At 37.7% G+C, this 12190-nt stretch overlaps 1 protein-coding gene across 1 annotated transcript in view; it reads right to left on the reverse strand.

Moving 5' to 3' along the window:
• Slc9c1 (solute carrier family 9 member C1) overlaps positions 1 to 6136 on the reverse strand; it is a 70531-nt gene extending 64395 nt beyond the window's left edge. Inside the window, exons 1-4 of the mRNA XM_041672703.1 lie at positions 5989 to 6136; positions 4612 to 4712; positions 2800 to 2928; positions 1748 to 1913 (exon numbers count right to left, since the gene is read on the reverse strand). Coding sequence (XP_041528637.1) covers positions 1748 to 1913; positions 2800 to 2928; positions 4612 to 4712; positions 5989 to 6136 — 544 coding nt within the window. The remainder of the gene's footprint in view (positions 1 to 1747; positions 1914 to 2799; positions 2929 to 4611; positions 4713 to 5988) is intronic.
• Between the last annotated feature and the right edge of the window lie 6054 nt (positions 6137 to 12190).

Below are 12190 nucleotides of genomic sequence, written 5' to 3' on the forward strand. Positions count from 1 at the left end.
ACTCAGTGAACTGCTTGTGTGCAAGCCTGAGTACCTGAGATGGATCCCCAGAACCCATGTGAAATGCCTGCTACAGTGGCAAGCACCTGCAATCCCAACACAAGGAAGGGTGAGGAAGACAGTCAGTTCCCAGCTTCCTGACCAGTCAGCCGAGCCTAATCAGTGAGCATTGGGTTAATTAAATACCCTGTCTCAAAGGTGGTGAGCAACAATCAGGTGGATATTTCTGAGGTTCTTCTCAGGCCTCCTTGGGCACATGCCCATATGTGCCTCAGTTGCACACACACATGTACCTACATGCACAAAATCTTGTTTTATAAGACCAAGCAAAAATGCTACTAAGAGAAAAATACCATTACAATTATTTTTTTGAAAGACACCAAGTTAGAAGAGCAACAAAATTCCAAAAGTAATTTGGTAAGATGCTCAGTACTTATGAAATTGGCCTTCCCAGGTACTGGTGATTATTGCAATTTTTAAAAGACAGGAAAAGTTCGGTGGAATACTAGATTATAAAATTTTGAGATTAAAATAAGTGCAGAATTGGCTCTTCAATGCCAAAAAAACTAAGTCTTTTGACTGGAAAAGTTCTGGAATGATGAAATCTCTAAAAGGTAGGAGCTTGGAGGGAGAGTGTAGAGAAGAGGAGAACCAATGGCTCATGATGAATTCTGGCATTTTAAAGTGGGTCTCTTTATGATGCTCAGGTTGGCCTTGAACTCATGCTCTCCCTGCTTCAGTTTCCTATATTCTGGAAATCCAGGTGTGTGCCACCTACCTAAGAATATTCTTCTTTTAAAGTCTCACTTGATACAGTATAGCACAATGACAGAACACTTGCCTAGCACGTTCAAAACCTGATTCCATTCTCGGTACCACAAAACAAATAGATACAAATAAATGTACTCCCCTTTTACCATCTTAATCTCTTTGTCTTAAAAACTCAGCTTCAAATACATATATTTGATATGTCTCCTATATTCTATTTCTACTTGCTAAAAGCAGTCCTGTTCCATTTATCTGGTCATAGAGTAGAAATGAAGTTGACAAGAGCATGTTGTGTTATTAGTGTGCATATGTGCGTGGGGGTACACACAATTAACGCATAGTCTATCTAAAATAAAATATCTAGTGCCCAACGATTAAAAGTGAATAGATAAAGAAGCTGGGTCATTTTCCTGTAAAAAGAAAAAGAAAACCAAACCCTAGTTTGGATTATTTTGCTTTTCTGAATGCTGTAACTTCCGAATAATTTTACATCTAAATATAGATTTGCCCATCCTAAAATAGTATTTGCCAAAATAATACTATAACTAGTGATGTTATTATTTTTCCCTCTTCTGGCTTTTGATTGATGGCGACCGTGACATAAAGGCATTTTAAAAGCCATTGTCCTAATGACTGTCTTACATCATCCTAATGACTGTCTTAAAGAACACGGGATATCAAGCAAAAGGAAATGTGATGGCCCAAACCCTTCTGTCAGTGCAAGGTAACTGCTCATATTACCCTAGTCCATGATGGGAGACTGCTTGTTTTAGATGCAGCATGAGCTCGTCATTGGCCTTTCCTGCTGTCCTAAGCAATACCAGCAGAATATTTGCCAGTCCTCCATGTCCTGCAGTCCCTCACACCACCACACATGGTGAAAATTCATCTCTAACAAAGAATCTTACCATGAAAACGAGTAAGCCATGAAATATGCCCTCAGTGTAGGAAAGGAAAAAATAGAGAAAGGGATACCTACCAAGGTCTCTGATGGAGGCTGAGGTCAGCATAGGATCAGAACTTATAAGAACAGCTGAAAATAATAGCCAAGGGATAGTCTTCAAATCCAATTTATTCACAGATTGCAGATACCAAAGTATTAAGGTATAATTCATCACATATCCAGGAATCGTAATTACAAGTATCTGCAAAGACATTTGGTGGTAGAAAATCAGATTGCTTTTGCATTCTATTTTGAAAAGCATAAGACCAGACAGAACTGGCTTAGTGTGGCCCTCGGGTGCACTTTGCTGGAGCAACCCCCTCAACCCCCACCTCAACAGCTATACAAAAGCAGCTGAGCAGAGATCCTCTGGGTCAACCCAAACCACTTTGACAATGTGTTCTCTGCTGCTACTGCTCCCCCATCCTCCATGCTTCCTGGTCATTTCTCTGGACTTCGGATGCCTGGCTTTGAGTTCAGTTGTATTGCTTCTGTTGGTGTTTACACAGGCAGGACTATTTACAAAACTATTCTAATAGTATGGAAGATGTGTGTGCACAGCTTATAGTCAGGTGTGTTTTCTTTCAGAGTCTTCCCTTAATACAGCCCTTGCCTCCTGGTCCTAAGAAGGCACTGAGATTTGGGTTACAACTGCTTCTGTAAGTTTCCCTATGCCCCTTTCCTGTTCTTGAAGTTGTAATGCTAGGCGGTAAGGATTTAAAACCACACATTTGTCATCAAATTCTTTCTTCCCTGAGACAATACACTTCACAGTCGCACACTTACATATTCCCAAAGTTAAAATGATGATTGGTATGAAATTCTGTCAGTAAAATAGTCAGAATTGTTTCTTGTTCTCCACGATTTTTTCCTGAGCTAATAATATGCTATAATATTACCAATACACACACACACACACATATATGTATATATATATATATTATAGATACAAAGCTGATTTTACCACTTTGATATCGTATACCTTCCCCCTCTTCTTTATTTTCTATTTTGGAACAAAACATTTTTATAATTTGAAAATAATTAGCATGGTTCATGAATGGATAGTAATATAAGAGCAGAATGATTACCTGCCATAGTAACTTCTGGAGCATATATATATCCATGTCAAATGCGACATTAAAGATAATTACTGGCGTAAATAAACCAAAAAACATTTCTGGATCCACCCACTGTATGGCATCTGCATATATCTGGATCTAGTAATACAAAATTGGTTATTCACATATATCCATTCTTTGTTAGCATACAACACATGCCAGAGGTCCTTCTCTCACAATAGAGATGGTATGAGGGCTAAAGTCTTTCTCTGTTGAGTGTTCAGAACTTTCCATCTGAGTGGCAGAAGGAAACAGCTAACAGAGGAAAGCTTATTCATATCCCTAAGTTCTTAACAAAGAGCAGATAGAGGAACCATATTGACATAGGTAGTAAGGAAGACATAGTGGATTTGCAGGTACAAAAGAGAGAGAAAGTATTTCAAGTAAGTGATATTTCATGCATAAGAATCAAAAAATGAGTAAGTCAGCCTATGAAGACCCAGAAGCTACAAATAGCCATATTTAGTCGACATCTATTGAGTAAGGAAAAGACTTGCCACAACAGAGAGGAGAAAGTTCATGTGAGTAGTGAAATAACGCACGGTGTCTCCCCTGATGCTAGCTGGCACCAGCAGGTTGGGTCAGGAGCATTCATTCTGGTCTTGTTTCTTTTGTGGTGCAGCCTACCACATGCACAGATTTTACCTGGCCTGTGTGGCTTTCACCTATCTGAGTTTTGAGAACAGGCACAGGATAAATACTCCCATTACTGCTGTTGCTGTGAAAATCTTTTATCTCTGGCCCAGTTCTGTGCTTTTTCTTAGAAGTTGAAACTATGGCAAGCTGACTAATTAGCTTGCATAATACTAACGTAGACAGGCACAGTTCATGACACAAGATAGCTTCCCTTGGAGGGCTCTTTGGAAGTACTTAAGATTATATTTATGTCAAAATTGGGATTAGGTTGTGAACAATAATTTGGTTTTTGTTCTTACCTGGATAGATAGTCTCTTTTAACATTGCAGCCTATATCTGAGAAAGTCCATTATTTTCAACCCAGATTCCACACCCACAGCAGTGACTGACGAAAGTAAGCATTGGCTAAATATGCTCTCGGGCTAAATTTAATACATGCTGGGTGAGACCCAGCTGTGCCTTTTCCTTTGTGTGTTGAGAAGGCTTGCTTTTGAGCCACCATGACAGAGTTCAGTAGCAGGACCAGAGATCATATGGCCTGCCCAGTGTAAACCATTTTACATTATGGCCTCTTACAGAAAAAAAAAAAAACTTTACCACAAATTCCTGGATCAAGGTAGTATTTAATGTGTCAGGAATACAGTCTACATTCCTTCTAGTAAGTATTCTCTCCTGTCTACATAATCCCAACAGTTCCTAATGTTGTCACTTATTGTCTAAATCTAGTTTGTCTTTGTTATTTCCATTTCAAGGAGAAGGCTACAATAAGCACCCTTAGAGACTAGCATACCTTATAGAAAGTCTATAAATCATTTTTTAAACTAAAGCAACGTTATTGGATCACGATCAGAATCTATTATACTACCAAAATTGTATTCTAGCAACTCCAAATTTCCCTAAATACCTATCTTACTGGCTAAATTCTTGTTTAAGGTTTGAATTTTGCTCTTTCTTCTGTAACTGTGCACATACCTCTTCTAAATACCTCCATGAGTTCAGACTACGGACTCTGTTCTTTCAGCACTGCTATTTTTCTACACTGCAAATATTCTTTGCTTGTTTGGGTGGGAAAGAGATGATTTTTTGGTCTTCTTTACATTTATGCAATTCTAAGATATAACGGTGATATTCATTTATTATACATACCTGGGTAGATGCAAAACTTAGAATTTCAAAACAGCATCCAATTAAAAACAGTATCACAGGAAGAGGAATTGGAAAGTCTTTCAGGTGCATGTTCAAAAATGCTGCAAAAGTATACTTGTTACTGATAGGCAATGTGACATCAAATTTGTGGACTATTATGTGTTACATGACTTAATACCAAGGAAGTAGAATGGTATCTACTACTAATTTACTATCGCACGTGATCGAGATCCTCTCTCAAGCTTAAAGGTATAATATTCATGTGATCATTAATTTATCAAATTTCTGCTTTACAACTCTTATGATGGACTGCATTTCTTTAGAGGTTTAGTTAAATATTCCTAGACACCATAAATTCTTGTGTCAGTACTGATAAATTTGTAATTTTTTTATAACCACTATGAACCATATTGGTGTAGCATGCAATTCTGCAATAAAAGGTAATTAACTCTAACGAAACCACTGTCTGGCTTAGGAACAAAATGAACCTAGCTAAAATTTACCCAGTAGTAAAAATTTTAGTTACTTATTATTAGCAATGTAAAATGAAGCTACTTAGCCTACTTACATAAAAATCTTGGTTAGTCATTACTAGTCACAGAGTATACACTGGAAAGCCCAAAGTAAATAGTAGATTTCCTAGGTTTGTTTGCCATTTCTGTGAAAACGCAGCATCTGAAAGTCTGATAGGTAGAATCAGAACATTTTCTTCTGTTTACTATTTATTTAGTATAATCTCCAAAGAGGTTAATGGAAGTGAAGAAAAACACTGTTTCCAGTCTCTATGGTCGTCATCGTCATGGTCTTCTTCTTCTTCTTCTTCTTCTTCTTCTTCTTCTTCTTCTTCTTCTTCTTCTTCTTCTTCTTCTTCTTCTCCTTCTCCTCCTCCTCCTCCTCCTCCTCCTCCTCCTCCTCCTCCTCCTCCTCCTTCTCCTTCTCCTTCTCCTTTTTCTCCTCCTCCTCATCCTCTTCCTCCCCCTTCTCCTTCCTTTCTTCCTCCTCCTCCTTCTTCATAAAAGCTAGATATGGGCTTTTATATTTACAAAAAATTTCTCAATCCTTCTATTTTCACCTTTGATCCTCCTATCTACATCCTTCAATCATATTAGTTACTGTGAGCTAAGTTATGACCTAGCAGCAATTGTGCTGTGAGTGCCTTAGACCTGACAGAGGTGAGATATACTGATGATGGATATGAAACATCTCTTCCCAAAGGCAGAGGATTGCTTCCTTCAATTGAAAATATTATAGGAAATGTATGAATGTAGGTATAAAAATTCTAATTTCCTATTACAATTCCTTTCTTTAATTCTATATGATAGCATTTACAAGATGTATCCATAGACTAGACTAACAAGAGGGCCTTTTTAAGCTTACCTCCAATAGTACAGATCAAAGACAGTATCAGGATGATTTCAGGGAGGTCCTGAGGAGTGCTCAGAAACACACTTTTGAAAAGATCCAGCCATGCACTACTTAGTTTGACACTTCTGGTCGTAGTTAAATTCTCTGCAGTTTCTTCCATCCTCTTGTTTAATTACAGTCTGTCTGCCTCCAATCCTATGTCTCTCTGCAAAACTCAGAGGGGACCAAAGGAAAGACACGTTTTCTTCTTGGTGTCCTCCTAATGCATCACTAAAAGAGAAGAAAATCACATATTTCTCCCTTAATTATCTCAAGTCCTCACTCGTGGTCTGTGAACATTAAGAAAGCCTCTCTTTTCTGTGATGCTTCCAACTGAAATGAAAGGGAAAAGCCAGATCCCCAGGTGATGGGGGCTTGCCAGCGATGCCATGGATTCTCTCGCAGCCCTGAGTGGTACCCAGCCACTGCCCACCTTGCTCCTGTGCACCTTCTGGGGATGGTTCTTCACCTAACCCTTCTCCCACCACAGAGACCTCAGCTAGTGCAAGTTTCTCACATCTAGAAACACAACACTGAGAGATTCATCCTCGGTTTACCCAACTGTCTGCAGTGGTGAAGGAGCATTTTCATTTGCATCAACATTTCAAGAGGACAGCAAAAACAGACCATGCTGATAGAAACTAGAGCTTTCTTTTGTCACAAGAGGAGCACCCACAGGTCAGGAGCCTGTAAGACTTTAGAACAATGAACAATAGCCACATCCAGAGAACTTATCTCTTCCAAGGTAAGACAGTTTTGCATCAAAGGTCTTTAACTTCCTTCAAGAAATCACACATGTGGGATGTGACAAGGACTCTTCGTGCCCATGCTACCTCAAATGCACACACACACACACACACACACACACACACACACACACAGAGAGAGAGAGAGAGAGAGAGAGAGAGAGAGAGAGAGAGAGAGAATACTTTTCTAGTGATAAACAGTATTTTGAAATAATTTAATGTATGCTTTTTGTAAACATTGAAATACATGTGTAAGCAAACAGTAAACAAATCACCCACACGAATTTCATCCAGGCTTTTCTGTGCTCTCTTTATGCTGATGACCTCATTCTCTTGTAAGGATGCTGCTTGATGCTTTCTCCCTGTTACTGTATCATCAGCATCAACTAGACCTGTGGGCAATGTTCAGTGAGTGGATCACATGAGCACAAACTCCGTGATCAGGCTCACTGGACACAGAGGTCTGACAAGCTTCCCTTTGCAGTGTTAAAAAGCCTGCTTTCTCTAATCCATTGATTTGTTTTCAGATCTCTTTAATTCCCGAGTCAGTGTAACTTCTCTCTCTGCATTAATTATTTTCTGAAATCTCCTAGTGAGTTATAATGGTACAGAGTAGTCTTCTCAGAGGTCGCCTAGGTGTCCCAGGTGACTTAATATGTAGCTATTTAATAACCACTGCAACTGTCCCAGTCCATGGGCAATGACTATTCAGTTTTCAGTCTTATAGACATGTTTTGACTTTGATGAGTTTTTGCGGCAAAATGTCTACAATCAGAAATAACATCTGTAGTCAAAAAATTTTGTTATCTGTAGAGGTTAGGGTGACTACTCACCCTGTGGAGCCATGAGACACCTAGATAAAATGATACTGCAGAGAACTCCCTATAAGATCTGGGCTTTGGATCACTCTGGAAAGGGTTTATGACTGTGGTCTTTAACCTTTCTAATGTTATGATCCCCTAAAGAGTTCCTCATGTTATAGTGACAACAAACGTGAAATTATTTTAGTTCCTACTTCATAACTATAATATTGCTACTGTTATTAATCATAATGTAAATATTCAATACTCAGATGTTTAGGCAATCACATAAATTGTCATTTGATCCTTAAAGGGATCATGACCTGCAGGTTGATAACTATTGGTCTATAAGATGAGGCTATCCTAGAAAGTGGGTGAATCAGGGACAGTTCTGTCATTAGGTCTCTCAATAAATCTTATCTAGAGGGAGAGTGGACTTGAGTAAATGACACCATGTCACACGACTTTCACAAGTATCTTATTTCTGTCTTCCTTTGCTCATGTTTTGTTTGTTTGTTTGAGACAGGGTCTCACTATTTAACACTAGTTGGTCTTGAACTCATAGAAGTCTCAGAAGTATTCCCAGCCTTATGCTATCGACACCTCCAAATAACAGGGATCGTGGGAGGAAATTATCTCTACAAATTAACAGTGTAAATCCATTTTCACAAGTGCTCAAAGAAACCGTGAAGTATTTTAAATCTGATAAACTACTTATTAAATTTTACTGAAATAAAAGTTAAGATTACCACTCATCATTTAGATGGAAATTATGAGGATTATATTCCTATTTTATATTAGAGATATATTTATATTATTAAATGAAATAACCTCTCTATGTTTATAGAAAGATTATTAATATTGACAAATATTCAGTGTTGATATTGACAAATAGACATTCCGATATTCTTTTGATTGGACCATGTAGTTTGACCATATTCAATTCTCATAACCTCTATTTTGTTCAGAGACCAAGGGCCAGTGGGAAAGGTCATCCTCTAAAAAGAGAAACAACAGGTGTCTCACCATCCAGAGTCCAGGAGTGTCCTGGAAAATGTGAGGAGGGGAGGCCAGGAACTTCCTTTCCCTCCAGAACTGTCCAAAACCAACTGCAACCTCACTGACAGTTACTTGATCCAAGCCCCGCCCCTACTCTCCACCTACTGGCTGTAATTTCATAACTCCTAATGTGATTGGCTGATGAAAACAGCATCCTTTTCCTGTTTATTAAAGGCATTTAAAACTATAAAGCTGTGCTATTTAAAAAAGAAAACAACAACAAGCAACCGTGAAAAGACACTGCCCAAAAATATATTATTTATGTATATTTTAACCTGTTGCAGTGAGTTTCTGGCCAGGAACCCAAAGGACAGTCTTTTCTCTGCGTTCAAGTAGGTGGAAGACTCCCGGATAGGGTGAGGTTGTAAATATCTTGAATGCAGGATTTCTGGTTGGTGAGTTTAAAGCTTGGGTTTAAGGCGTTGGTTCCGGGCGTCTTAAAAAAAATGTAATCTAGACAGACAGAGAAAGTAGATTCTCAGTCACGCTGTGGCAAGTGTGAAGATGTTTTCAGAAATGGTAATATATAAATGGTATTTTTTCTAATTTATATAAATAGTAATTTAATTGAAATTATTTAGCAGTATTATTGTGGAATCAAGTTGTATGTTTTTGTATCTCGTTTTTGTCAGTATTCTCAAGAAGAATAGTACCTGTACGATTAATATGTATATTCTAATTTGTGGCAAGTTGAGATTCAAACCAACCATCCACTTTTCTAAGAAAATATTCGGGGAAATATTTTATACTTTCAAAATCTAGGTCATTTTTTTGTCATGTGGGAAACCGCTTTATATTGGGACTCACACAACAACTTAGTGAGGGTGTGTAGGTGCCAACAAGGAGGAACAAACAGAAGGAAAAGGTGGGGAACCACTAGTGTAAATGCAGAGAGTAACCATTGCATGGTCCTCTTGACTATAGGGAGAAGTAGCATTCCCAGCCTTATAGAGCCTGCCAGTTCCAAACTGTAGGGCCACTGACAGTGGCACCAGGATTTATCCCTACTGCCCATACTGGCTTATAGTTATCCACTGTCTTTGGAGGGATACCTTGCTCAGCCTAGATTTAATAGGGAGATTAATTGGGCCTTCCTCAAAGCAATGTGCCTTACCCTCTCTGAGGAGTGGATGGGTAGTGGAGTGGGAGGGAAGGTGGAGATAATGGGAGGAGGAGAGGGAGTGGGAACTGGTATTGGTGTGGAAAATGAAAAAAGATAGTTTTTGCTTTCTTTTAAGTAAATAAAAATAGAAAAACAAACTAACAAAAAACAATTGACAAGTGTGGTCAGATTTATATCAAGGGTTTTAATCCATTTGGACTTTGATCTCCTTTTGTTGTCTTATTTCTTTAGCTATAATTTCAAGAACTATGTTGAATAGGTATGGAGAGCGTGGGCAGCCTTGTCTTGTTCCTGATTTTAGTGGAATTGCTTTGAGTTTCTCTCCATTTAATTTGATGTTAGCTGTCAACTTTCTGTATGTTGCTCTTATTATGTTTAAATATGTACTTTGTATTATGAAGGGGTGCTGAATTTTGTCAGCATCTACTGAGATGATTATATGTTTCTTATCTTTCAGTTTATTTATATGGTGGATTGTATTGACAGATTCTTGTATGTTTAACCATCCTTGCATCTCTAGGATGAAGCTGACTTGATTTTGGTGGCTGATTTTTTTTTTTACGTGTTCTAGGATTCGGTTTGCCAGTATTTTATTGAGTATTTTTTGCATCAATGTTAATGAGGAAGATTGGTCTGTAATTCTCTTTCTTGATTCAGTCTTTGTGTATTTTCAGTATCAGGTAGCCTCATTTGGTGATGTTCTTTCTGTTTCTATGACGCAGAACAATCTTAGGAGTAAGGTATTAGCTCTTCTTTGAAGTTCTGTTAGAATTCTACATTAAAACCATCTGGGCCTGTTTTTTTTTTTTTTCTTGGAGGCTTTTGATGACTGCTTTTATTTCCTTACAGGTTATAGTTCTATTTAAATAGTTCACTTAGTCTTGATTTAATTCTGGTGTGTGGTATTTATCCAGAAAATTGTTCATTTCTTTTACATTTTCCAATTTTGTGGAGCACAGGTTGCTTTTTTTTTTTGTTTTGTTTTGTTTTTGTTTTTTTGTAGTATGACCTAATGATTCTCTGGATTTCCTCGGTGTCTGGTGGTATCCCCCCCTTTTTATTTCAGATTTTGTTTATTTTGGTGTTTTCTCTTTGTCTTTTAATTAGTTTGGATAAGGGTTTGTCTGTCTTGTTGATTTTCTCACAGAACCAGCTCTTTGTTTCATTGATTTTCTGTATCGTTTTATTTGTTTCTATTTTACTGTATTTTAGCCCTTAATTTGATTATTCCTTATCATCTACTCCTCCTGGGCGAGTCTTCTTTTTTTTTGTTGTTGTTGTTCTAGAGCTTTCAGATGTGCTGTTAAGTTCTTAGTGTGAGATTTCTCCACTTTCTTTATGCTATTTCATTTAGTGCTATGAACTTTCTTGTTAGCAATGCTTCCATAGTGTCCCATAGGTTTGGGTATGTTCTGCATTCGTTTTCACTGATTTCTTGGAAGTCTTTAATTTCTTTATTTATTTCTTTCTTGACCCAGGTGTGATTAAATTGGGCACTATTCAATTTCCATGAGTTTGTAGGCTTTCTGCAATTAGTGTTTTGTTGAATTCTAAATTTAAATCATAGTGATTCAGTAAGATACAGGGGGTTACTCCAATTCTTTTGTATCTGTTGAGGTTTGCTTTCTTACTGAGTGTGTGTTAATAGTTATGTACAGCTATTATACTGTCATAGACTCTTGATCAATTGACCCCTTTGTCAGAACAGCATATTATGACCTTCTTTGTCTCTTGTGCTCCTGTGAGTTTGTCAGCTAAAATCTGTTTCATCACCTTCAAGTTTAGTCTGTTACCTTGGTTACAGTTTGCATCACAACCCCTGCCCAATTACTTCACTTTTAATCTATTTGTGTTCTTAAAGCTGAAACAAGTCTCTTTGAGGATGTATAGTTAATAGTTAACCCACTCTTGACATTACTTCACTTGCCTTTAATTCTTTGTTGCTCTTTTACAGTTTCTTATGGTATATTATAGTCATATTCTTCTACCCTATTATTTCCTCTTATTTCTCCACACTTTCACATTGGCCCCTTTCTGCTTCCCAGCTGGTCCTGTTCCAAATTTTACATCCATCTTTAGCTCTTGAGATATGGTTTCCTTTTGAACATCTTGGTGGAATTTGAATAATTGTATAAAATTTTGAATCTCTCTATCACATCATTGCTTACAAAAAGAAATCTAGGTCTGAGTTTTCATTTCAATAGAATCCGCTGCCCATTAACACAGCAACAGTAATATTCATTGACTCAGAAGTCACGTGGCATCCAAGGCATCCTTATTCACACTCAGTGCTCTCTACCTCCAAAACCAGAGTTAATAATAATAGTAATGATCACTTCATTTTTCTTTGGAAATTGACTTTGCTCTGCATGAAAGATGAAAATGTCTCCTAGGTGGGCAGTGATATTAAAGGTAAGGCATGTAGACGTAGTCAAAATTTACCTTGG

The sequence above is a fragment of the Microtus oregoni genome, unplaced genomic scaffold (assembly GCF_018167655.1).
Source record: "Microtus oregoni isolate MIOR12 unplaced genomic scaffold, Mior012 000023F_ref0000262, whole genome shotgun sequence".
Classification (NCBI taxonomy): Eukaryota; Metazoa; Chordata; class Mammalia; order Rodentia; family Cricetidae; genus Microtus; species Microtus oregoni.